Source organism: Salmo salar, chromosome ssa22 (genome assembly GCF_905237065.1).
Source record: "Salmo salar chromosome ssa22, Ssal_v3.1, whole genome shotgun sequence".
Taxonomy (NCBI): Eukaryota; Metazoa; Chordata; class Actinopteri; order Salmoniformes; family Salmonidae; genus Salmo; species Salmo salar.
In genome coordinates, this window is record NC_059463.1 from 13,127,858 (window position 1) to 13,154,199 (window position 26,342).

General features: G+C 44.9%; 1 protein-coding gene and 1 pseudogene across 2 annotated transcripts in view; both read left to right on the forward strand.

The window, feature by feature from the left end:
• The first annotated feature begins 5,421 nt into the window (after positions 1-5,421).
• LOC106582776 (inhibitor of nuclear factor kappa-B kinase subunit epsilon-like) lies at positions 5,422-16,502 on the forward strand (annotated as a pseudogene).
• Positions 16,503-19,473: 2,971 nt separating this feature from the next.
• LOC106582833 (ras association domain-containing protein 5) overlaps positions 19,474-26,342 on the forward strand; it is a 54,004-nt gene continuing 47,135 nt past the window's right edge. For both annotated transcript variants that reach the window (XM_014166324.2, XM_014166325.2), the window contains exon 1: positions 19,474-20,410. In XM_014166324.2, the coding sequence (XP_014021799.1) occupies positions 19,543-20,410 (868 nt within the window). In that variant the 5' untranslated portion in view covers positions 19,474-19,542. The remainder of the gene's footprint in view (positions 20,411-26,342) is intronic.

The window sequence follows — 26,342 nt, forward strand, 5'->3', positions numbered from 1 at the left end:
TTGTGTCTTCAGAAGTGCTGCATCCACGGGGCTGTATTACGGAGAGAGTGAGCAAACACGGTGTCTGTGTCAACGAAGAGATGGTGAGGAACGATATGGTGTCGTCTACCAGGCAGGTGAAAGTGATAAGACTGTTTCTAAAACGGCTTCCTTCTCGCCTCCTCCTTTCATTCACCCCCATCAGGATGTGGTTTGAGACGTCCTACCATAGACAGGCAATATATGTTCATTAGTGATCAGGAGATCATTTAGAATAGGAAACCTCAAGCAACACCTCTTCCAGTTATCTCGGCCTGGACATCATAAATAATATGAATATTATTATCTTTCCTTCATCAAACCTGGATTTTCAGAATGGAAATTTCCAATAAATTACAGTAGGCCAGGTGAAACCTGAAAACCTATCGATGTAGTTAGTAGTGGTCTCGGGAAATCAAGACCAAGGAGCTTTGTGGAAGGCAACCCGACTGTATAGAGCGATGTAGTAGACAATATAAACCACTAGATGTCACCAGAGCCTACCTTTGAAGCCGGCTGGTTCAAAATTCGGACGTCACAGCACTGCACCGAAACCTGCATAGAATCAGAGTATCCATTATATTGGCAAGATAGTCGAGTGATCGCTCTAACAATAGAAATACATGTCCTCAAAGGTGGAAGGCAGGGACCATTCTAGCCAATGAAAGGGCAGGTACAATTGAGTTGGTTTCGTTCACTTATTGTTTTTTTTATTTTTTATTTCACCTTTATTTAACCAGGTAGGCAAGTTGAGAACAAGTTCTCATTTACAATTACGACCTGGCCAAGATAAAGCAAAGCAGTTCGACAACATACAACAACACAGAGTTACACATGGAGTAAAACAAACCTACACTCAATAATACAGTAGAAAAATAAGTCTATATACAATGTGAGCAAATGAGGTGAGAAAAGGGAGGTAAAGGCAAGAAAAGGCCATGGTGGCAAAGTAAATACAATATAGCAAGTAAAACACTGGAATGGTAGATTTGTAGTAGAAGAAAGTGCAAAGTAGAAATAGAAATAATGGGGTGCAAAGGAGCAAAATAAATAAATACAGTAGGGGAAGTGGTAGTTGTTTGGGCTAAAATATAGATGGGCTATGTACAGGTGCAGTGATCTGTGAGCTGCTCTGACAGCTGGTGCTTAAAGCTAGTGAGGGAGATAAGTGTTTCCAGTTTCAGAGATTTTTTGTAGTTTGTTCCAGTTATTCACCAGTTGAGAACTGGAAGGAGAGACGGCCAAAGGAGGAATTGGCTTTGGGGGTGACCAGAGAGATATACCTGCTGGAGCGCGTGCTACAGGTGGGTGCTGCTATGGTGACCAGTGAGCGGAGATAAGGGGGGACTTTACCTAGCAGGGTCTTGTAGATGACCTGGAGCCAGTGGGTTTGGCGACGATTATGAAGCGAAGGCCAGCCAACGAGAGTGTACAGGTCGCAGTGGTGGGTGGTATATGGGTCTTTGGTGACAAAATGAATGGCACTGTGATAGACTGCATCCAGTTTGTTGAGTAGGGTATTGGAGGCTATTTTGTAAATGACATCGCCAAAGTCGAGGATCGGTAGGATGGTCAGTTTACGAGGGTATGTTTGGTAGCATGAGTGAAGGATGCTTTGTTGCGAAATAGGAAGCCAATTCTAGATTTAACTTTGGATTGGAGATGTTTGATGTGAGTCTGGAAGGAGAGTTTACAGTCTAACCAGACACCTAGGTATTTGTAGTTGTCCACATATTCTAAGTCAGAACCGTCCAGAGTAGTGATGCTGGACAGGCGGGCAGGTGCAGGCAGCGATCGGTTGAAGAGCATGCATTTAGTTTTACTTGTATTTAGGAGCAGTTGGAGGCCACAGAAGGAGTGTTGTATGGCATTGAAGCTCGCCTGGAGGGTTGTTAACACAATGTCCAAAGAAGGGCCAGAAGTATACAGAATAGTGTCGTCTGCGTAGAGGTGGATCAGAGAATCACCAGCAGCGAGAGCAACATCATTGATGTATACAGAGAAAAGAGTCGGCCCGAGAATTGAACCCTGTGGCACCCCCATAGAGACCGCCAGAGGTCCGGACAACAGGCCCTCGCATTTGACACACTGAACTCTATCAGAGAAGTAGTTGGTGAACCAGGCGAGGCAATCGTTTGAGAAACCAAGGCTATTGAGTCTGCCGATGAGGATGTGGTGATTGACAGAGTCGAAAGCTTTGGCCAGGTCAATGAATACGGCAGCACAGTATTGTTTCTTATCGATGGCGGTTACGATATCGTTTAGGACCTTGAGCGTGGCTGAGGTGCACCCATGACCAGCTCTGAAACCATATTGCATAGCGGAGAAGGTGCGGTGGGATTCGAAATGGTCGGTAATCTGTTTGTTGACTTGGCTTTCGAAGACCTTAGAAAGGCAGGGTAGGATGGATATAGGTCTGTAGCAATTTGGGTCAAGAGTGTCCCCTCCTTTGAAGAGGGGGATGACACCAGCTGCTTTCCAATCTATGGGAATCTCAGACGACACGAAAGAGAGGTTGAACAGGCTAGTAATAGGGGTTGCAATATTTTCGGCAGATAATTTAAGAAAGAAAGGGTCCAGATTGTCTAGCCCGGCTGATTTGTAGGGGTCCAGATTTTGCATCTCTTTCAGAACATCAGCTGAATGGATTTGGGAGAAGGAGAAATGGGGAAGGCTTGGGCGAGTAGCTGTGGGGGGTGCAGTGCTATTGACTGCAGTAGGGGTAGCCAGGTGGAAAGCATGGCCAGCCGTAGAAAAATGCTTATTGAAATTCTCAATTATAGTGGGTTTATCGGTGGTGACAGAGTTTCCTATCCTCAGTGCAGTGGGCAGTTGGGAGGAGGTGTTCTTATTCTCCATGGACTTTACAATGTCCCAGAACTTTTTTGAATTTGTGTTGCAGGAAGCAAATTTCTGCTTGAAAAAGCTAGCCTTGGCTTTTCTAACTGCCTGTGTATATTGGTTTCTAACTTCCCTGAAAAGTTGCATATCGTGGGGGCTATTCGATGCTAATGCAGAACGCCACAGGATGTTTTTGTGTTGGTAAAGGGCAGTCAGGTCTGGGGAGAACCAAGGGCTTATATCTGTTCCTGGTTCTACATTTTTTGAATGGGGCAGGCTTATTTAAGATGGTGAGGAAGGCATTTAAAAAAAAATAACCAGGCATCCTCTACTGACGGGATGAGGTCAATATCCTTCCAGGATACCAGGATATCTAGGATATATTCCAGGATACTTATATCAGTGCACTCATAACAACCTAACCATTACGAAACGTATATCAAATAAGCAATTACATTTTTTTTGTCAAGCAAATTCGACCCTCTCTCATTGATCTCCATACACAAATGATTCAACTCGTTTTCATGGACAGATTTTGGGCGGAGTAAACCGTCTCACTTAGAATACAAACTGCATTTCCAACGAAATCTTCAAAGATAACCCCATTCAGTGACGGAGGATACATTAGGAATTGTCATCGGATGTGTTGGGAAACGTCAGAGAAATCTGAGTGTGCAATCGAATAGTTCGAAGTTGTTTGTCACTTGTCACCACTGTGGGGAGAATCGAGGCAGGTAGGATGCTTTTATTCAATTAATCGAGCCTTTAAAAAAAAAAAAAATTGACAATACTATCCTATCCGTTTTCAAAGATGTATTTTACTATTGTCTGCAGTGTTGTGTAGAAAATGGTTTTATGTGTCTATTTTCAGTGTTTGACAACGTCCTGTCAGAAATCCCATCACAGTCGTGACAACACCTGGCGGGTCTCGTCTGAGAACGTTTTACATTGTGTCCTCGGCTGCAACAGATGTGTATCAACGGTACCGTAGACGTATGATCCGAGGCAGTTGTATGTCTCATATATCATAACCGGTAGTCTCTCTATTCACTTGACAATTTGAGAACTTCGTTTACTTGTTTACCTTTCTGACAGGAGTGAAGTCCACATTTCCTCTGACTGTATATGAATCCCTTCATTCTTAATTTCCTGTCAATAGGTTTCATCCTGAAGAGTAAGTGTTTCTGTTCTTGACACAGCCTATATTCCATACCTCAGCCAACCAGACTCCTCCAAAAGGACAGAGAAAAGGATGGTGAGCACAGCCAACTATCTGTGGTCATTGGGAGATGTGTTTGGGCAGGGGGCCGCAATAAGGTAGGACTCCAAACTCCCCCTTACAAAAAAGATTGCTGTTACACTACTTCTTCTTCGGTGGGGTTTATAGGCGCCTGGCATCCAACGTTATGGTACATTACCACCTATTGTACTGGAGTGTGGGCCAAAGACAGGGATAACATTGTTATTTTTTAAATGTAACCTTTATTTAACTAGGCAAGTCCGTTAAGAACAAATTCTTATTTACAATGACGGCCTACACCGGCCAAACCCGGACGACGCTGGGCCAATTGTGCTGCGCCCTATGGGACTCACAATCACGGCCGGTTGTGATAGAGCCTGGATTCGAACCAAGGTGTCTGTAGTGATGCCTCAAGAACAACTTGCCAGGCCTGTTGCTCTTAAAGATAACAACATGGATAGACCTTCCAAACAGGATATTATAACCTCTGGCAGTTCTAATATCTTCACGGCTTCAGTACATAAGCCCTCACATAATAAATCGTATATCCTATGGTTACTTTATTTGGCAGTAACCGGTCCTTGGAAGTGTAACAGAATAGACAGGTTGTCTCCTCTCACTCCACCCCTTGTTGCTGGCAACCTTTGAACATTCACTAGAGCTCTTCCTCTCAAGTTGTGGCTTCTCTCTTTTATTACTGACACTCACAGGCCCTCCTGTTATCGCCCCTTTAATCCACTGCTTCCCTGCTTGATCAGTCCAGCTGCTGCACACCACCTTACACTTCCCTATTTGCTTTGCTCAGAGCTGTTTCCCTCTGCGCCATGTCCTGACAGAACACCAACAAACTCCCATCTCTTAACACTTTAGCGTTGACAACTTCCCCAATCAACTCTTTTGTCACATCCGTCAACCTTATCAGACTCATCGCCCCAACTCCCCCTTCCTCCCTAAACTTCAGAATCCCTTAATGCTCCTCTTCACCTCCCTGCCCCCCTCGCGACTTGTCTTGCCCTTCCTCGGCACTCTCTACCTCCGAACTGCTGCTAGCGTTGGAAACTTTGTTGCTCTCCTCAAACTTCCTTTCCCGCCTCCTCTCTGCCTCCATAGACCTCTCGCTCCCCTTCAAACCCCTACACCCTTTCTCTCCTGCTTTCATTTTCTCTTTCTTACCCTCCCCCCTTTATTTGTACCACTATGCTCCATAATTGCTTCTCTTTCTTCTCCATCACTATCTCCTACCGTCTATGACCCAGTCACAGCACAGCCGTGCCGAACCGCCGCCACACCAATAAAGTTTGATTGTCTGCAGTTCTATTAGTATGATAGGGGTCAAAGTGATGCTCAGAGCCACATCCGGGAACACTCAGTTGGCTCCCAGGGTCCACATTGAGAATCACTGACCCTGATATACGCCATATACCATTATATGCGCCAGCATCTCCCCAAATTACACACATCAGCCCGAACACACTCTGTTAAAGTACATCAGAGTATAAGCAAACTTTACTGAATAAAAATATAAACGCACCAATTTCCATTACAGGTCATACAATGAAATCTGTCAATTGAAATAAATTCATTAGGCCCGAATCTATTGATTTCACATGACTGGGAATACAGATATGCATCTGTTGGTCACAGATACCTTTGTAAAAAAGGTAGTGGCGTGGATCAGAAAACCAGTCAGTATCTGATGTGACCACCATTTGCCTCATGCAGCACGACACATCTCCTTCGCATTGAGTTGATCAGGCTGTTGATTGTGGCCTGTGGAATGTTGTCCCACTCCACTTCAATGGCTGTGCTAAGTTGCTGGATATTGGCGGGAAATGTAACATGATGTTGTACACGTCGATCCAGAGCATCCCAAACATGCTCAATGGGTGACATGTCTGGTGAGTATACAGGCCATGGAAGAACTGGGACATTTTCAGTTATGGTAGAGATATTAAAATTATATTCTCTGGCAACAGCTCTGGTGGACATTCCTGCAGTCAGCATGCCAATTGCAAGCTTCACCATCTGTGGCATTGTGTTGAGTGACAAAACTTCACACTTTAGGGTGGCCTTTTATTGTCCCCAGCACAAGGTGAACCTGTGTGATAATCATGCTGTTTAATCAGCTTCTTGATATGCCACACCTGTCAAATGGATGAATTATCTTGCCAAAAAAGAAATGCTCACTAACAGGGATGTAAACAAATTTGTGCACAACATTTGAGAGAAAAAAGCTTTTTGTGCGTATGGAACATTTCTGGGATCTTTTATTTCAGCTCATGAAACATGGGACCAACACTTTACATGTTGCGTTTATATTTGATTTCAGTCTAGATCAAACACATCAAAGGGTGAGTGAGATGTCATGCGATCGCTAACTTTTGATTACTAACTTGGTGTGTGTGTGTGTGTGTGTGTGTGTGTGTGTGTGTGTGTGTGTGTGTGTGTGTGTGTGTGGAAGACAGGGCAGCAGGTTGCGGTGAAGGTGTTTAACCTGATGAGCTACAGTCGTCCGTACAAGGTTCAGATGAGAGAGTTCGAGATGCTCAGGAGACTCAACCACAACAACATCGTCAAGCTCTTCTCCGTGGAGGAGGTGAGGAGGGAGGAGAGAAACCGAGGCAGGAGGAGAAGATGGGTAGCAACAAACCGTTTTTTACCTTCATCAAACTTGATTAGTCATGCCCCCCCCTCTCTATCTGTCTCTCTGTCTGTAGCTGAGGAGTAAACAGAGGGTGTTAGTGATGGAGTATTGTTCAGGAGGCAGTCTGCTCAGTCTGTTGGTGGAGCCAGAGAACGCCTTCGGTCTACCAGAACCAGAGTTCCTCATAGTATTACATTGTGTGTGTGTGTGTGTGTGTGTGTATGTGTGTGTGTGTGTGTGTGTGTGTGTGTGTGTGTGTGTGTGTGTGTGTGTGTGTGTGTGTGTGTGTGTGTGTGTGTGGAGGCGTAGAGAGGTTAGGAACCGGGGGATGAGAAGGTGCCCCCCCTCCCCATCATTTGGATGAACCATTCGTCCTATTTCTTCTAGTGCACGGGATGAACCATCTGCGTGAGAACGGGGTGGTGCATCGGGACATTAAGCCTGGGAACACCATTCGTCAGGTGGGAGAGGACGGGAGGTCTGTCTATCAGCTAACAGACTTTGGAGCGGCCAGAGAACTAGAGGACGATGAGAAGTTTGTCTCCCTCTACGGAACAGAGGAATACCTGGTGAGCGAGGGAGAGAGAGAGGGAGGAGAGGTAGTGGAGGAGAGAAGACAGGGAGACTATGGGGAGAAGAGGGGAAAGGTAAGCGACAGCGTAGTTTATTAGGATCCCCATTAGCTACTGCACATGCTGCAGCTACTTTTCCTGGGGTCCACATAAAACGTACAAATGCATGACAAAGTACAGAAAGGTTATAGACAAGAACAACAGGACAGAGAGGAGAGATTACGGCGAATGTTGTCTCAGACCTGTCTGAGCGTGCAGTGTTTCCTAAGCCTCAGCAGATAACATAAGGTAGGGCAGGTTATGGTATTTAGGGCAGGCTGTGTTATTTAGCGTGTGTGTGTGTGTGTGTGTGTGTGTGTAGCACCCAGACATATATGAGCGTGCAGTGCTGCGGAAACCCCAGCAGAAGGAAGGCCTATGGTGTGAGTGTTGACCTGTGGAGTATTGGAGTGACGTTTTACCACGTTGCCGCGGGTACTTTACCCTTCACACCCTACGGAGGGCCCCGCAAGAACAAACCCACCATGTAAGTCTGTGTGTGTTGTGTGTTTCATAGCTCCAAAAGTTGGCGTGTATGTAATTACTATGGGCAACCTGTAATTGCATTGAAATGAACAAGTTAATGCTATTTTATTGATTTGGGATTCCTCAAAACACAACACCAGATGAAACAGGACAGTGCAATAAAGAAGCTAGTGTCTTCCTTCTCCTCTGCTCCCACTCTCCCCCTGTTGGTGCCGTGTAGGTATAAGATCACCACAGAGAAGCCGGCAGGGGCCATTGCTGGAGTCCAGAGGGTTGACGACGGCCCTATATATTGGAGCTACCACCTGCCGCAGAGCTGCCAGCTCTGTCAGTACCTTTTTATGTGTGTGTTTGTGTCAGACCTTTGAGGGACAACTCTTTAAAAAAAAAGTTAATTCTCCAAATACCTCTCCTCTCACTCTTCCACTTCTTCTCCCCCCTCCCCTCTGTGTGTGTGTAGGGGTCTGAGTGGTCAACTAGTGCCAGTGTTAGCTGGGATACTGGAGGCAGACCAGGAGAAGTGTTGGACATTTGACCAGTTCTTTTCTGCCACCACAGACATATTACAGAGAGTCTCAGTCCATCTGTTCTCCCTGCAACAGGCCGCAACTCACCGCATATACATTCACCACCACAACACGTGAGTATATACCCAAACACATGCACAGTGCACACACACACACACACACACACACACACACACACACACACACACACACACACACACACACACACACACACACACACACACACACACACACACACACACACACACACACTTGCCAGTCTTCACTCACACCCACCTGTGGCCCCACACCTCTCCCGTCTCCCAGGGCGGCCATCTTCCGTGAAGAGGTGGCGTGTTAGACGGGGGTGGGGCTGGAGCAACAGCACTTCCTGTACCTGGGTCATGACCTTTCCCTGGAGGGCTCCATGAAGATGGTCAACTTCCCCCTGACCTCGCCCTCCCAGCCCCTACTGCTGCTCAGCCGCACCCCAGAGACACACGCTGAACTCCCCTACAGAGAATGTAAGCTGATCCTCCTGGCCCCTTTGGCCCAGACCCTTAAATCACTAACCCCCCTCCCCCCAAGAAAACCTAAAACATTCACCATCCCCTAGCCACTACTGTGGCCCCCATCTCTACCACACACACACACACACACACACACACACACACACACACACACACACACACACACACACACACACACACACACACACACACACACACACACAAGAACAAATTCTAATTGATTCAAAACCTGTAAAAAAAGTGTTTTGTCTTCTGTAGCAGAGCTGCCCATTATCCCATCCTGGTTGGACGTTGTGGCTGACTGCTCTATCTGCAAGGTAAGTGTGTCACTTCACACACAGGTCAATCATAGGGTCCAGACCAACCGGAAGAGACAGTTAAAACTCTCTGAATGATCTGTTGACGGTGGTGGTTTTCTATTTAGTAAATAAATCACTCTTATTAATCAACCCCCCCACCCCCCCTTTTTTTCTCTCCCATTCTTATCCTCTCCTCCCTCTCTTTTCTCCTCTGTCTAGGTGATTGTAGGAGTGGACCAGCAGTACCTGAGGATAATGCATTACACTCAGACAGAGAGGTGCTCTTACACGGATACTACAGCTACATGTGAGTCTCACACACACACACACACACACACACACACACACACACACACACACACACACACACACACACACACACACACACACCGTTAGAACAAACCAGAAACCTCCCATCAATCAGCTCTCCTCTCTGTCCGTCCACCCCCCCCCACTCCCAGTGAGAAGGTGTGTAGGGAGTGTAGCGACGTGATGCTTGGTATCAGCACGGTCAACACGAGACTGCAGTCCTGCCACAGCTCTGAGCACAGACTACACACACTGTGAGTGACAAGACCACATACACACGGTCGCATACCAACACGTACAATCTCAGTCATTGTAACATTGCGAGCAATGAACACCTAAACCTGTTGTAGCAATACTATCACCCTGCCTCCTGTCCTCCTCTCATCCTGTCCTCCTGTCCTCCTCTCACCCTGCCTACTGTCCTCCTCTCAACCTGTCCTCCTGTCCTCCTCTCATCCTGCCTCCTGTCCTCCTCTCATCCTGTCCTCCTGTCCTCCTCTCATCCTGTCCTCCTGTCCTCCTCTCACCCTGCCTACTGTCCTCCTCTCAACCTGTCCTCCTGTCCTCCTCTCATCCTGCCTCCTGTCCTCCTCTCATCCTGTCCTCCTGTCCTCCTCTCATCCTGTCCTCCTGTCCTCCTCTCACCCTGCCTACTGTCCTCCTCTCAACCTGTCCTCCTGTCCTCCTCTCATCCTGCCTCCTGTCCTCCTCTCATCCTGTCCTCCTCTCATCCTGTCCTCCTGTCCTCCTCTCATCCTGTCCTCCTGTCCTCCTCTCATCCTGTCCTCCTGTCCTCCTCCTCATCCTGCCTCCTGTCCTCCTCTCATCCTGTCCTCCTGTCCTCCTCTCATCCTGTCCTCCTGTCCTCCTCCTCATCCTGCCTCCTGTCCTCCTCTCATCCTGTCCTCCTGTCCTCCTCTCAACCTGTCCTCCTGTCCTCCTCCTCATCCTGCCTCCTGTCCTCCTCTCATCCTGTCCTCCTGTCCTCCTCTCAACCTGTCCTCCTGTCCTCCTCTCATCCTGTCCTCCTGTCCTCCTCTCATCCTGTCCTCCTGTCCTCCTCTCAACCTGTCCTCCTGTCCTCCTCCTCATCCAGTTTCCCATTGACACTCCAGACTCCACTGAAAACATCAAGAAGCTGTGACTGGTGAGAGAGATCCCGTTAAAACCACATGAGGCTGCTGAAGAGAAAATGGTTCATACTAATGTCCGGAACGGAGTCAATGGAATGGCATCAAACACCTGGAAACCCTGTATTTGATACCCCCCCACCCCCCACCCCTCCCCAATTAAGGTGCCACCAACCTGTGGTTGAAACTGACTGGGGAATGGCCCTTGGTCTTGGCTGTCTCTCTAGAGGGCTGGTGTTGTTTGTCCCTTTTCTCTCCATGTAGATCAGGGAGAACCTGCCAGTGTACACCGGGGGGATCTGGGAGTTCCAGACCCGTTTACAACACCTTCACATAGAACTGGCCAAACACTCTGAGAGTCTGGCTGAGGACAAGAGGTGAGACTTTCTTCATAATGTTTATACCTATCCCTTATTCACGTCTATAGACAGATCTATTCAAGGGCTCTGGGCCAAGGGATTGTAGTGTGCAGGGAGCTGGGGTTAAAATGGCGTCTGATGTGAACTCTGACCTCTGCAGCATCCAGAAGATGAAGGTCCTTCTCGAGAAAATCATGGCCATTCACCAACAGTACCGCAAAGATCGACTGACTGGAAGTACGTTGTGTGTGTGTGTGTGTGTGTGTGTGTGTGTGTGTGTGTGTGTGTGTGTGTGTGTGTGTGTGTGTGTGTGTGTGTGTGTGTGTGTGTGTGTGTGTGTGTCCTTGCATGTCTAACATGTGCCTCCTGTGTATTGTGTGCTTAATACATCTATGTGGTTGTTCTAGAGCTTCTCTTCAATGATGAGCAGATACACAAGTTTGAGAAGTGAGTATGTCAGTGTTGTTTCTAAGGAAAATGTGTGTGTGTGTGTGTGTGTGTGTGTGTGTGTGTGTGTGTGTGTGTGTGTGTGTGTGTGTGTGTGTGTGTGTGTGTGTGTGTGTGTGTGTGTGTGTGTGTGTGTGTGTATACATGCATACATACACACACAGTCAAAAGTTTGGACACACCTACTCATTCAAGGGTTTTCTTTAGTTTATTATTTTCCACATTGTAGAATAATAGTGAAGACATCAGAACTATGAAATAACACATATGGAATCATGTAGTAACCAAAAAAGTGTTTTAATCAAAATATATTTTATACTTGAGATTCTTCAAAGTAGGCACCCTTTGCCTTGATGACCGCTTTGCACACTCTTGGCATTCTCTCAACCAGCTTCATGAGGTAGTCACCTGGAATGTATTTCAATTAACAGATGTGCCTTGTTAAAAGTTAATTTGTGGAATTTCTTTCCTTCTTAATGCGTTTGAGCCAATCAGTTGTGTTGTGACAAGGTAGGGGTGGTATACAGAAGATAGCCCTATTTGGTAAAATACCAAGTCCATATTATGACAACAACAGTTCAAATAAGCAAAGAGAAACGACAGTCCATCATTACTTTAAGACATGAAGGTCAGTCAATCCAGAAAATGTCAAGAACTTTTAAAGTTTCTTCAAGTGCAGTTGCAAAAACCATCAAGCTCCATGATGAAACTGCCTCTCATGAGGACCGCCACAGGAAAGGAAGACCCAGAGTTACATCTACTGCAGAGGGTAAGTTCATTAGAGTTACCAGCCTCAGAAGTTGCAGCCCAAATAAATGCTTCAGAGTTGAAGTTACAGACACAGATTTCAACATCAACTGTTCAGAGGAGACTGTGTGAATCAGGCCTTCATGGTCTAATTGCTGCAAAGAAACCACTACTAAAGGACACCAATAAGAAGAAGAGACTTGCATGGGCCAAAAAACACGAGCAATGGACATTAGACCGGTGGAAATCTGTCCTTTGATCTGATGAGTCCAAATTTGAGATTTTTGGTTCCAACCGCCGTGTCTTTGTGAGACGCAGAGTAGGTGAACGGATTATCTCCGCATGTGTGGTTCCCACCGTGAAGCATGGATGAGGCACACTTAACCAGGATGGCTGCATTCTGCAGCGATGCACCATCCCATCTGGTTAGGGCTTAGTCCCACTATTATTTGTTTTTCAACAGGACAATGACCCAACACACCTCCAGGCTGTGTAAGGGCTATTTTACCAAGAAGGAGAGTGATGGAGTGCTGCATCAGATGACCTGGCCTCTACAATAACCCAACCTCAACCCAATTGAGATGGTTTGGGATGAGTTCGACAACAGAGTGAAGGAAAAGCAGCCAACAAGTGCTCAGCATATGTGGGAACTCCTTCAAGACTGTTGGAAAAGCATTCCATGTGAAGCTGGTTGAGAGTGCCAAGAGTGTGCAAAGTTATCATCAAGGCAAAGGGTGGCTACTTTGAAGAATCTCAAATATAAAATATATTTTTGATTTGTTTAACACTTACTTGGTTACTACATGATTCCATATGTGTTATTTCATAGTGTTGATGTCTTCACTATTATTGTACAATGTAGAAAATAATAAAAATAAAGAAAAACTCTGGAATGAGTAAGTGTGTCCAGACTTTTGACTGGTACTGTATGTGCAACACCTCTCTCTGTCTGTCCCAGGATCCACCTGCTGTCCCATATAAAGCGTGTAAAGTGTCTCCTTAGAGAGGACTGTTTACAGAAGTACCGAGACCTGCTGGCCTCAGCATCTACCTGGAGCATGTCTGACTCACACATACACACACCGTTTTAGTGATATCAACTTTGTTCCTTCTCTCTTCATGCTATTGTTGTGTTCTTTATTTGTGTGTTTGTCAGTGTTCTCCATGAGATGCAGTGCAGGCTGTCAGACTTGGGCAATTTCTCTCGAGGGCTGATGGCGGACCTGGAGATATGTGAGGAGCGCCAGAACAAGGTTGACCCTTAACTATAATATTTTTTTTATTTTATTTGTATTTTTTTAAGATATTGATGGGAAGAAAACGGACCCTTAAAGGCCCAGTTCAGTCCAAATTCAGTTTTTCTTGTGTTTTATATCATATTGTACAACAGATGAGGAAACTAACACTGTAAAAGTGTGTATTTTTGTCAGTGTTATTTCCTGATAGTTGCTGGTTGAAAATACAATCTACAAAGGACCTTTTAATCAGCAGGTTTGCATGGGCAGGAGTTTCGGCTTTCCACGGTGACATCACCATGCAGTAAATTGGTTAATCGACGAATGTCAGAGTTCCAAACCTCTCTAACAGTAACCATAACAGCTAGTTTTCAGTTTTCCCCTCCCCACTCAGACAGTCCTAGCAAAATACTTGCTTGAGAATTTGTTGTTGTTGCTTAAAAGCTATTTTGCCAATTTTTATGGAAATCTACTAGTTAGATATTTATATAAAAACGTCTGCATTGGGCTTAAAAAAACATATTTAAAAAAAATATATATATATATATATTATTTTTTTTTATTATGTTTTTATATATACACACACACACACAGTGCCTTTGGAAAGTATTCAGACCCCTTGACTTTTTCCACATTACAGCCTTATTCTAAAATGTATTTTTTTTTAATCTCATAACAGAGCAAAAACAGGTTTTTTGAAATGTTTGCTCATTTATAAAAATACAAAACACTATCTAATTTACATACAGTACCAGTCAAAAGTTTGGCCACACTTACTCATTCCAGGGTTTTTCTTTATTTTGACTATTTTCTACATTGTACAATAATAGTGAAGACATCAAAACTATGAAATAACACATATGGAATCATGTAGTAACCAAATAAGTGTTAAACAAATCAAAATATAGTTTATATTTTGGATTCTTCAAAATATTTTAAACAGCTGAAGTCGGAAGTTTACATTCACCTCAGCCAAATACATTTAAACTCAGTTTCACAATTCCTGACATTTAATCCTAGTACAAATTCCCTGTCTTAGGTCAGTTAGGATCACCACTTTATTTAAAGAATGTGAAACATCAGAATAATAGTAGAGAATTATTTATTTCAGCTTTTTTTCAGCCACATTCCCAGTGGGTCAGAAGTTTACACACGCAATTAGTATTTGGTAGCATTGCCTTTAAATTGTTTAACTTGAATCTGAGTTTGGCGGATGCTACCTGCCCCAATACCTAGTGCCAACTGTAAAGTTTGGTAGAGGGATGTTTTTTTTTTTTCATGGTTCCAGATCCTTGGTTCCAGTGAAGGGAAATCTTAATGCTGGAGTATACAATGACATTCGACACGATTCTGTGCTTCCAACTTTGTGGCAACAGTTTGGGGAAGGCACTTCAGCATGACGATGACCCTGTGCACAAAGCGAGGTCCATACATTTTATTCATTTTTTACATTTTAATCATTTTAGCAGACACTATTATCCGGAGTGACTTAGTTGTGAGTGCATACGTTTTAATACTTTTTCTGTACTGGTCCCCTGTGGGAATCGAACCCACAACCCTGGCGCTGCAAGCGTTATGCTCTACCAACTGAGTTACACAGGACTATACAGAAATGTTTTGTCAGAATCGGTGTGGAAGGACTTGACTGGCCTGCACAGAGCCCTGACCTCAACCTCATCGAACATCTTGGATGAATTGGAACACCGACTGCGAACCAGGCCTAATCGCACAAAATCAGTGCCCGACCTCACTAATGCTCTTGTGGCTGAATGCTGCGGGGACTTGCTTCCAATGTTCCAACATCTAGTGGAAAGCCTTCCCAGAATATATTTTTCTGCTGCTTCCCTTACTCTGTTTGGATCGGACCGGGTCTATACGGAACGGGTGTAGTTGTCCTCGGGTCCTGTCGGAACGGGTCTTTTATATTTAAAACATGTATTTATGTGGTCCGGGTGAGCGAGCCCCAGGTCCATTTTGGAACGGGTCCAACTTTTTTGGCCGTGAAGACCCTTAGTTAAGTCTAGGGAAAATAGGATTTTGAATGGGAATCAATTGATTGGTCCCCACAAGGATAGTAAAACAAGTGTGTGTGTGTGTGTGTGTGTGTGTGTGTGTGTGTGTGTGTGTGTGTGTGTGTGTGTGTGTGTGTGTGCGTAACTGCGTGTGTCAGTTTACATACATAGGTGCGCGCGTAAGTGATTGGCTGCCTGCCTTCCTGCATGTGCGTGTAAAACCCTGTGTTTTTATTGTGTGTCCAGGATTCACCGGCTAAAGGAGAAGATTAAGATAGTGGTGATAGAGTTGCCATGCAACAACAACAACATCATCATTGAGTGGTCAGTGGCCTTAACCCCTAACGCCTAACTTTGGCGCCTAAACCCTAACCCTTAACTCTAACGCTAACCTCCTATCCCAGTCAGATTACGCATAGTTGGCTCCTCAATTGTTTCATCTGAAGGACAAACGGTAGTATCACTCATTAAGACGTGACTATTTGTCTCCTGCAGTTCTGGAGCTGTTAACTCTGCAACCATGCTGGAGCCTGATCGACCCAGACCCATTGGACTGTGACCAGGCAACCACACACACTGACTCAGAGAGCGAGGAGAAGGAGGAAAGGAGAGAGATTCCAAATGCGAACCTCATCATTTTCTTCAGCGTTAGCTATAGTAGTATTTTTACTAGACTGCAATGATGTGATAGACTGCTCTAGTTGGATGTCTCTAACTCAGCTGCTTTGGAAGTCGCCGACCTTTCTCCTCTAATCTCATAGTAACAACGCTAACTGAAGAATTCCTAATGAGAAAGTAGCATAATAAATATTGACATCTGTCTCTGTTCTGCTTTGTGATGAGAGAAGAGGACAGAGACAGATGGACTCATCATACTCATCAGTATGTGTATACCATCAATAAACCCATTCATGAACCAGTGGACATGTGAAATCATATGATTTGTGTATGTTGTGATTGCCCAATGTCACGAGGGAGGACATCCAGTGAGTGACATCAGCTGCTTTCAGACATGCAACACGAGGGGATTAAATACAGTGCATTCGGAAAGTATTCAGACCCCTTGACTTATGCCACATTTTGTTACGTTACAGCCTTATTCTAAAATTGATTTTTTTTTAATTCCCCTCATCAATCTACCACATAATGAGAAAGCAAAAAGTTTTTTTTTTTAATTGTTGCACATTTATTACAAATAAAAAACCCTGAAATATCACATTTACTTAAGTATTCAGACCCTTTACTCAGTACTTTGTTGAAGCACCTTTGGCAGCGATTACAGCCACGAGTCTTCTTTGGTATGACGCTACAAGCTTGGCTCCCATTCTTCTCTGCAGATCCTCTCAAACTCTGTCAAGTTGGATGGGACCGTCGCTGCACAGCTGTTCTCAGGTCTCTCCAGAGATGTTTGATCGGTTTAAATCCGGGTTCTGGCTGGGCCAATCAAGGACATTCAGAGACCCGAAGCCACTCCTGCATTGTCTTGGCTGTGTGCTTAGGGTTATTGTCCTGTTGGAAGGTGAACCTTCGCCCCAGTCTGAGGTCCTGAGCACTCTGAAGCAGGTTTTCATCAAGGATCTCTCTGTACTTTGCTCCGTTCATCTTTCCCTTGATCTTGACTAGTCTCCCAGTCCCTGCCGCTGAAAAACATCCCCACAGCTTAATGCTGCCACCACCATGCTTCACCGTAGGGACGGTGCCAGGTTTTGTCCAGACGTGTCGCTTGGCATTCAGGCCAAAGAGTTCAATCTTGGTGTCATGATCAGAGAAACTTGTTTCTCATGGTCTGAGAGTCTTTCGGTGCCTTTTGGGAAACTCCAAGCGGGCTGTCTTGTGCCTTTTTACTGAGGAATGGCTTCCGTCTGGCCACTCTACCATAAAGGTCTGATTTGATGGAGTGCTCCAAAGAGGAACTCTGGAGCTCTGTCAGAGTGACCATTGGGTTCTTGGTCACCTCCCTGACCAAGGCCCTTCTCCTCCGATTGCTCAGTTTGGCCGGGCGGCCAGCTCTAGGAAGAGTCTTGGTGGTTCCAAACTTCTTCCATTTAAGAATGATGGAGGCCACTGTGTTCTTGGGGACCTTCAATGCTGCCGAAATCTTTTGGCACACTTCCCCAGATCTGTGCCTCAAAACAATCCTGTCTTGGAGCTCTACGGACAATTCTTTTGACCTCCTGGCTTGGTTTTTGCCCTGACATGCACTGTCAACTGTAGGACCTTCTATAGACAGGTGTGTGCCTTTCCAAATCATGTCCAATCAATTGAATTTACCACAGATTGACTCCAATCAAGTTGTAGAAACATCTCAAGGATGATAAATGGAAACAGGATGCACCTGAGCACAATTTCGAGTCTCATAGCAAAGGGTCTTAATACTTATGTAAATAAGGTATTTCTATTTTCTATTTTTAATACATTTGCAAACATTTCTAAAAACCTGTTTTCGCTTTGTCATTATGGGGTATTGTGTGTAGATTATTTATTTCCATTTTAGAATAAGGCTGTAACGTATCAAAATGTGGAAAATGTCAAGGGGTCTGAATATTTTCCGAATGCACTGTATATAGAGAGAACACTGACAGTGCATAGTCTGTAGACACATCTAATTGCTATGTTTTCTTCTGGCTTGTGTGAAACATGTTTCATTTGAGAAACGGGGAGAATCCAGGGAAATTCACAATCAACCACTGCCTCCCTCTCGGATCAGACCAGGTCAATAACTACACAAACACATCGCAACACACACTTTCATATTCAGGACATCACGGTGACTTCATTGTACAAGTACTGAATACGTACAACCTCCTAAATTCACTCAGTGCCACCGTGTTTGAGGATGACCGATAAAGAGTAAGTTGACAATGGGAGAAGTTTTCCAGATCAAACAAGAAACCACTGAACTCATCACAATATGAACTAAATACTCTGTCAGAATGCGAAAGTGGGAACAAGCTCACTGCATCGCGGTTTCTCATAACACAGATGATGTATTGTGACATGGAGATTTTCATAATTTTCCTCACCGTAATTTAAAAGACAAGGTAGTGTCTATTTGACTATCCTCTGTTTCTGTTTGCATTATTCTGTATTGTACCTAAGACTGCATTCTAATATTACTACAACCAACCTCCCACAGGCTCTTCAATATGACAGTGTAACATGATGTCACTCACTGACGCTGCCTGGGAAGCCCCGTGTTTATAAATTCAATGTAGGCAAATTCCAACAGAAAAAGCTCAGAAGAGCATGTTTTTGTTGTCTTTGGGCTCAGTCAGACATTTTTATTCTGTAAATTATTGGAAAGAATTGTTCAAAATAGGCCTATGTCACCTTCATCCGTAGTAGCAGTAGTAATATAGTGTTGTAGTAGTGATTTCATCTTATTTAGCCTAAACTGTCATGTAGTAGGTCTACTGTAATTGTAGTAGTAGGCCAGTAGACGCTGTAGTAGTAGTTGATTTCCTGGTCAGTCTAAACTGCATACTTGGGTTGAAATACTATTTCAAATATCTAAATTACTTTGACATACATTCAAGTAAATATTCAGATATATTGTACTTGAAAAGACACGTAGTTTAATATTTTAATGTATTCGGAAATACACTTTGAAAGTATTTGAAAATACTCAAATACATTGACTCAAATAGACTCCCATGTATTTAACCCAGGTATTTGAAAATAGTAGCCTATTTGAAATAAGTATTTGACTTAGAAAATACTACTTTACTATTCGTTTTTTTACAAATAACAATTCAAATACTCAAATAAAAGTAATTGTTTTGGGCTGTGTTTAAAAAAAAAAGTTCAAATACACAGACAAAAGTATTTAAAATACAAGATACTGAAATACGAACTCAGGTCTGCTACATTGCCATGCAGTTCTGTAACAGTTGGCCTAGAAGTAGGTTACTAGTAGTAGTTTAATCCCTGGTCATGCCAAATCAGAAATCACCGATTAATCCCTGGATTAGGCGCGCGGCCGCTTTAAGAGTGCTCGTGCCTCTCTAGCCGGTGGCATTTAAACGTTTATAGATTCATCGTAGTGTAGGCGTCACACTGGCTGCATGCGTGCCTTGGCTGGTGCTTCAATTTAGAGTTTACATTCACGGCACACACATACACAGAGCCATGGCTTCAGTGAGTGTGGTAGGACCAGGACAACATCGCCCGGCTCCCGACCACCAGCTCGTCTTTCATAAACTAAAGGCCGCCGGGAGGAATAAAATAACGTTACCGTGGAAATCCTCCGTGGAGATCATCCTCGGGGAGAGCTCGGTGACGCGGGAGTGCGGTTCGGTTTCGGCGGTATCAGCAGTCAAAGGATCCCCACTAAACCCGTCCCTGACCCCGGGACAACAAGGAGCCGCAGCCGGGGTAAGAGGGGGGGATCCCGGGGTAAGGTGTGAGGCTCAGCCGGGGCTGGTGACACGTAATTCAGACAGAGAGAGCGACAGCAGCAGCCCTGCCTGTGGGGACACCGAGGGAGACACGACAGCGGCGAGGGAGGACACTGGTCAAAGCGGACGGAGCGGCAGCGGGAATGACTCAACCCGTGATCGAAGGAGTTCCCTGAAGATCCTCACAAATGTTATGTCAAGCACATCAGCTAACACACAGATGACAGATGTCAAGTGTGACAGATCAAGCGCGCCAACAAACGGACACATGGGAGCACACTCACATCGGGACCGTCCGGTTAGAAGGCGCGCATCCCACAGCCCCCATGGTCAGACCACCGGGCTGGTGACCAAAGGGGACACCGGGGGACCGCCGCTGGAGCGGTTGACACAGGGAAGGACAGGGGTCGTTAAACTCGCGCGCACAGAATCCCACCGAAGGGAGGTCTGGTCAATATTTGTCTCCCAGGAGCAGGAGGACGCGCGCGTGCGGTCGGAGACAGGAGAGGGCCACAAGTTTGGGACCAGAACCGTAACTCAGGACTGGTGCGACGTCTGTAACCAGCGGATCAGTGCTCAGCAGGCGCTCAAGTGTAAAAGTAAGTAGGCTAGCCTCTAGGCTATGACAGTAGAATACAAATAAATTCCCAGTTCTGCCAGAGGAAGATTTACCATCTGTTGCTTTACTACCAGATGATCGAGATGGTTTGTGGTTGATTGCTTTTCTGTCACCTATGGCATAATTGCTTTGACGGGTGTGCTGTGACGTCATGGTTTGGCGTTGAGGCTTGGATATCGACCTCATTCCAAGGTGGATGCTGCTGGCTCTTGTTGTGACTGGATTAATGTGAAGGGCACTGTCAGGCCAGGACTAGAATAGCAATTGGTCACACTTTATTTGGATAGTCTGGATAGCCCATCTGTAGATGCTCTACGGATGGTCACACTATCAACAAACTAGGCTATATGTTGATAAACAACTGCTTGCTTTAAGGTTAGGATTAGGAAAAGGGTTAAATTTAGGGTTAGGATAAGGGCTAGGGATAGTAAATAGTTGAAATGTTACTGAGAGTCTGTAGAGCATCTACATATGTACACTTCTGAGAGAGAGAAAATGTGTGTGTGTGTGTGTATGAGAGAGCGCGTTAGTGTGACTCTGCCAAGCATTCAGAGCTGCAGCCAGCAGCCTCCTATGGAAACCTCATTATCTTGTCCTCCCAGCCTCGTCTCTCTGTCCCCCTCTCCTCCTCCAGCCTCCCTCTCCTCCTCCAGCCTCCCTCTCCTCCTCCAGCCTCCCTCTCCTCCTCCAGCCTCCCACTCCTCCTCCAGCCTCCCACTCCTCCTCCAGCCTCCCTCTCCTCCTCCAGCCTCCCACTCCTCCTCCAGCCTCCCTCTCCTCCTCCAGCCTCCCTCTCCTCCTCCAGCCTCCCTCTCCTCCTCCAGCCTCCCTCGCCTCTGTGTCACAGCCAGATTTGCAAGCACAGCTTTTGGATTGTTTATTTCACTTTTGTTTATTATCTATTTCGCTTGATTTGGCGACGTAAACATATTTTTCCCATGCCCATTAAATCGAGAGAGATGTAGAGATAGAGAGAGCGACATGATGGGAGTGGACAGAGTTAGTTTAGGGAGTTAACAGTGTTTCGTATGTGTGTGCATAATATTAATGGCCTACTGCAGGGAACGTGTCAGTACTGTTACTGTAGGACATCTGCCATTGTCACATCTGTATGGGGGTAATTTTGGTCACAGTTATCGTGTCATGTGTGACTGCTCTGGAGGGTAGGGAATGGCATGTGTGTGCCCATGCCTTCATAGTGTGTGTGTTTTAACAGGAGGAGTAAACAGACATGGCTCAGGTGTCATCTGCCCTACATTTAGTCTTACTATAGGCTACTCTATCACAACTGTTCTCTCTCACACACACACACAACCTCACACACTACTTTCTGCTCTAGGTCCACAATGCAACAACAATCCGCCACTGACTCTTCCATGACCACCTCCACTCTTTCTCTGTCCTATGAAGGCCCTATGTAGGCTCTATGTAGGTGCTATGTCAGCATGCTCTAATGACATAATTGGGTTGTCCTACCGGGTGCATAGAGGAGAGAGCAGGTCATCGATTAGAATGATATACCACACACCTGCACTGCTCTGGGCTGCAGGGTTAGACCAAGCAAGTGTGTTTGACCTGAGATTTTCTGTGGTGTGTGTGTGTGTGTGTGTGTGTGTGTGTGTGTGTGTGTGTGTGTGTGTGTGTGTGTGTGTGTGTGTGTGTGTGTGTGTGTGTGTGTGTGTGTGTGTGTGTGTGTGTGTGTGTGTGTGTGTGTGTGTGTGTGTGTGTGTGTGTGTGTGTGTGCGTGCTGAGCTGGCAGTGTGTCAGCAGCACTCTGTCATGGGGAAGCTGTGACTGCAGAGGACTTCGCTATAAAGGAGGGAAGGGGGGTGGGGGTAGAGCGGGCGAGCGGGCGAGAAGATGAATTGGATGGGATGAAGACTGGAGAGAGGGAAGAGCTGAGCAGAGTGAAAAGAGTTGGAGGAAGAAAGGAGGAGAAGTGTTGATGAGGAGAAAGGAAACAGGGGAGAGAGCGAGGGAATAGGGCGAGAGCGAGAAAGGATAGTTGGAGTCGAGGACAAAATGGGAGGGAGGGAGGAGAGGGGAAGAATAGAGGGAGGAGGAAGAGTGAATGAGGGATAGAGGAATGAGAAAGGAGAAGGGGAGAGAGAGAGGCCAGTACTGCAGTGCTCTCTGATTTAATGTGCTATCAGCAGGAGCTCACTGGAGCGAGACCAGAGACACGCTATAGCTGCTGATCAACACTCTATCAACTCTGAGTGTTATGTGTGGAGTTGTTGACACTGCTTTATTCTAGATCCATATAGTGCAATTGTTTATAATCTCCATAACATGCAGATTATAATCTCATAGAGCAGTTTGGGCTAGACACACTAATCACACTAATCCCTCTTTATGTATTAATCTAGTGTGTGTGTGTGTGTACTTTAACCATCCTTGGTCTTTAACTGAAGCCACACAAAATGAATTATCAATGGACAGGAACAATGGAGAGGGAGGAGTTCTTGGCTAGGGAACAAGGGTTGAATGGCATATTTGTGGTTTGGGGGTATTTGTAGTGGTAATGAACTTGGCCCCTCAAGCTAAAAAATGATTATGGCTGGGTCTTTAGGTCAGTGTAGTTTAAAACACACACACACACACACACACACACACACACACACACACACACACACACACACACACACACACACACACACACACACACACACACACACACAGCTAATAACAGGGAACTGTGGCCGAGACTTTCATAACCATAAACAACCATCGTTCTCTCTCTTTTCTCACTCTAATTTATCTCAAGTGTTCCGTCTTTGTTGGTATTGTTAAATATATAGCCTATAGAAATAACCCTCTGTTTAGTCCCCTTGGAAGAGCACTTCCTGGGAATCATATGGCCTGCAGTACAATTCTCATCCCTAGCTCTGTGTTCCAACAGACTTCTCCCCATCTTTACAACCATTGAACCTATATGTTTTGACCATGACAGTTTACAATATAAGGTAATGCCAGGTAATTTAGTCTCCTGAACTTGTTCAACAGCCACACCATCCATGACTAGATTCAGCTGAGGTCTAGAATTAGGGAATGATTTGTACCAAATACAATGCTCTTAGTTTTAGAGATGTTCAGGACCAGTTTATTACTGGCCACCCATTCCAAAACAGACTGCAACTCTTTGTTAAGGGTTTTAGTGACTTCATTAGCTGTGGTTGCTGATGCGTACATGGTTGAATAATCAACATACATGGACACACATGCTTTGATTAATATCAGTGGCAGGTCATTGATAAAAATTTGGAAAAAGTAGAGGGCCTCGAGAGCTGCCCTGCAGTACACCACACTCTACATGTTTGACATTAGAGTAGCTTCCATTTAACCTTTTCACGAGTGTTCCAAATATTTCTAACGGTCGCCCCAGTGAGAGTTGTTTAATGCACGTGATGTCAGAATGCACTCACTGTGATTGTTACGCAACAGAACAGTTAATTATTTTCCAACAAGTTTTATTTTCTAACAGTTTGAATTGTGGTGTGTTCCACCTCCTCATTAATTCACATAGAAGTAGCCCATTTCACTGTTGCCAATTTATGTTTGAGGCTTTACTGAGCCATACAGACGTCTCTCTTTGAGAGTCCAAGCACCTCCCAGTGTTTCCGCAGATCAAGTATGCAGACATTTGCACAGTCTTGCACAAACCTTTCCCCCCTGGCACATTTTTTTGGCTGGCGCTCGTATTGCCTTCATTGTTGTTTTCCTTACAAATAATAATCCTGGACAAAGTAAGTGCCTTATTTTCTGCATAATGTGTTTACTGTTTTATTCACATGTTTTCAAGTACTGGTGACAAATCATGCATCCCGATTATTGAATAGATTGCAATGGACACCTATGATGTGTGTAAAATACTTTTTTGAAGGTGGGTTCCGCTGGTGTACAGCAATCTTTAAGTCATACCACAGATTCTCAGTTGGATTGAGGTCTGGGCTTTGACTAGGCCATTCCAAGACATTTACATGTTTCCCCTTAAACCACTCAAGTGTTGCTTTAGCAGTATGCATAGCACTATGTCATTGTCCTGCTGGAAGGTGAACCCCCGTCCAAGTCTCAAATCTCTGGAAGACTGAAACAGGTTTCCCTCTAGAATATCCCTGTATTTAGCGCCATCCGTCATTCCTTAAACTCTGACCAGTTTCCCGGTCCCAGCCAATGAAAAACATCCCCACAGCATGATGCTGCCACCACCATGCTTCACTGTGGGGATGGTGTTCTCAGGGTGATGAGAAGTGTTGGGTTTGCGCCAGACATAGCATTTTCCTTGATTGCCAAAAAGCAAAATTTTAGTCTCATCTGACCAGTGTACCTTCCATATGTTTGGGGAGTTTGCTTATTTTTTCTTTAATGGCTTTTTTCTGGCCACTCTTCCGTAAGCTATACACTCCACAGAGCTGGGCTTTAAAGTGGTCCTATGGACAGATACTCCCATCTCTGCTGTGGAGTTTGCAGCTCCTTCAGGGTTATCTTTGGTCTCTTTGTTGCCTCTAATTAATGCCCTCCTTGCCTGGTCTGTGAGTTTTGGTGCCCTCTCTTGGCAGGTTTGTTGTGTTGCCATATTCTTTCAATTTTTTATAATGGATTTAATGGTGCTCAGCGGGATATTCAAAGTTTCAGATATTTTTTATAACCCAACCCTGATCTGTACTTCTCCACAACGTTGTCCCTGACCTGTTTGGAGAGCTCCTTGATCTTCATGGTGCCGCTTGCTTGGTGGTGCCCCTTGCTTAGTGGTGTTGCAGACTCTGGGGCCTGTCAGAACAGGTGTATATATACTGAGATCATGTGACCGATCATGTGACACTTAGATTACACACAGGTTGACTTTATTTAACTAGTTATGTGACTTCTTTAGGTAATTGGTTGCACCAGATCTTATTTTGAGGCTTCATAGAAAAGGGGGTGAATTCATATGTACGCAAATCTTTTCCATTTTATTTTATTTTTGCGGAATGTTTTGAAACAAGTTCTAATTTCACTTCACGAATTTGGACAATTTTGTGTATGTCCATTACATGAAATCCAAATAAAAATCTATTTAAATTACAGGTTGTAATACAGCAAAATAGGAAAAAGGGGGATGAATACTTTTGCAAGGCACTGTACTGCTGTATCATCAAATGAATTATGTAAGTGAGTCTCAGAAATGGCTAATATATGAATGTTATCTGATGTTAGCAAGTTATTGATTTCGTGAACCTTATACTTGACTACTATCGGCCTGGGCCTGTCACCTGGGCCGGTGGTGGGTTTTCCAGTCCTGTGGGCGCGCTCCACCTCAATCTTCCTGTGGTCCATCTTCAGTTTCTCAGAGGTCATTTGACTCACTTTGTCCTCAGACTCCGTCCAGGTGTCATGTGGAGATTCTGCAATTGCATCCACAACCATGTTATTCCGCCTTGATTGTCCCTCGAGATAATCTGATTTCTCTGTCATTATCATGGAGTCACATACAGAACTGATGTCCTCTCTCAATGACTTACAGATTGCTGTCATCTTGCCATTTTCCTGTATAAACTCATCGTCCTGACCCTGGGAGAACTGCAAACTGTTCTTCAGGTCCTGGACTTCTCTGATCAGGTCTTCCATTCTTTTATTAGTTGACTCCACCAGTGTTTAGACAAAACACTTGAAGCTATTTTCTTGTTGTAACAATTACTTCTATATCTTTTTGTTTGTTTAAAAGATCCTCCACCTTTGATAGAGAGACACCACTGTCCTCAACGGTACTCCCGCTGACTGGTAGCTAGCTAGTAACCAAACTTTTTCAATAGAATTATCAAAACTTCCTGAAACAACAAACTGAGCTCTTCCTTATTCTGAGTTCAACAGGAAGTGGCGAAGAAGATTATTTCTGTTATCCCTGGCAGACAGACAGACAACTATAATACTTA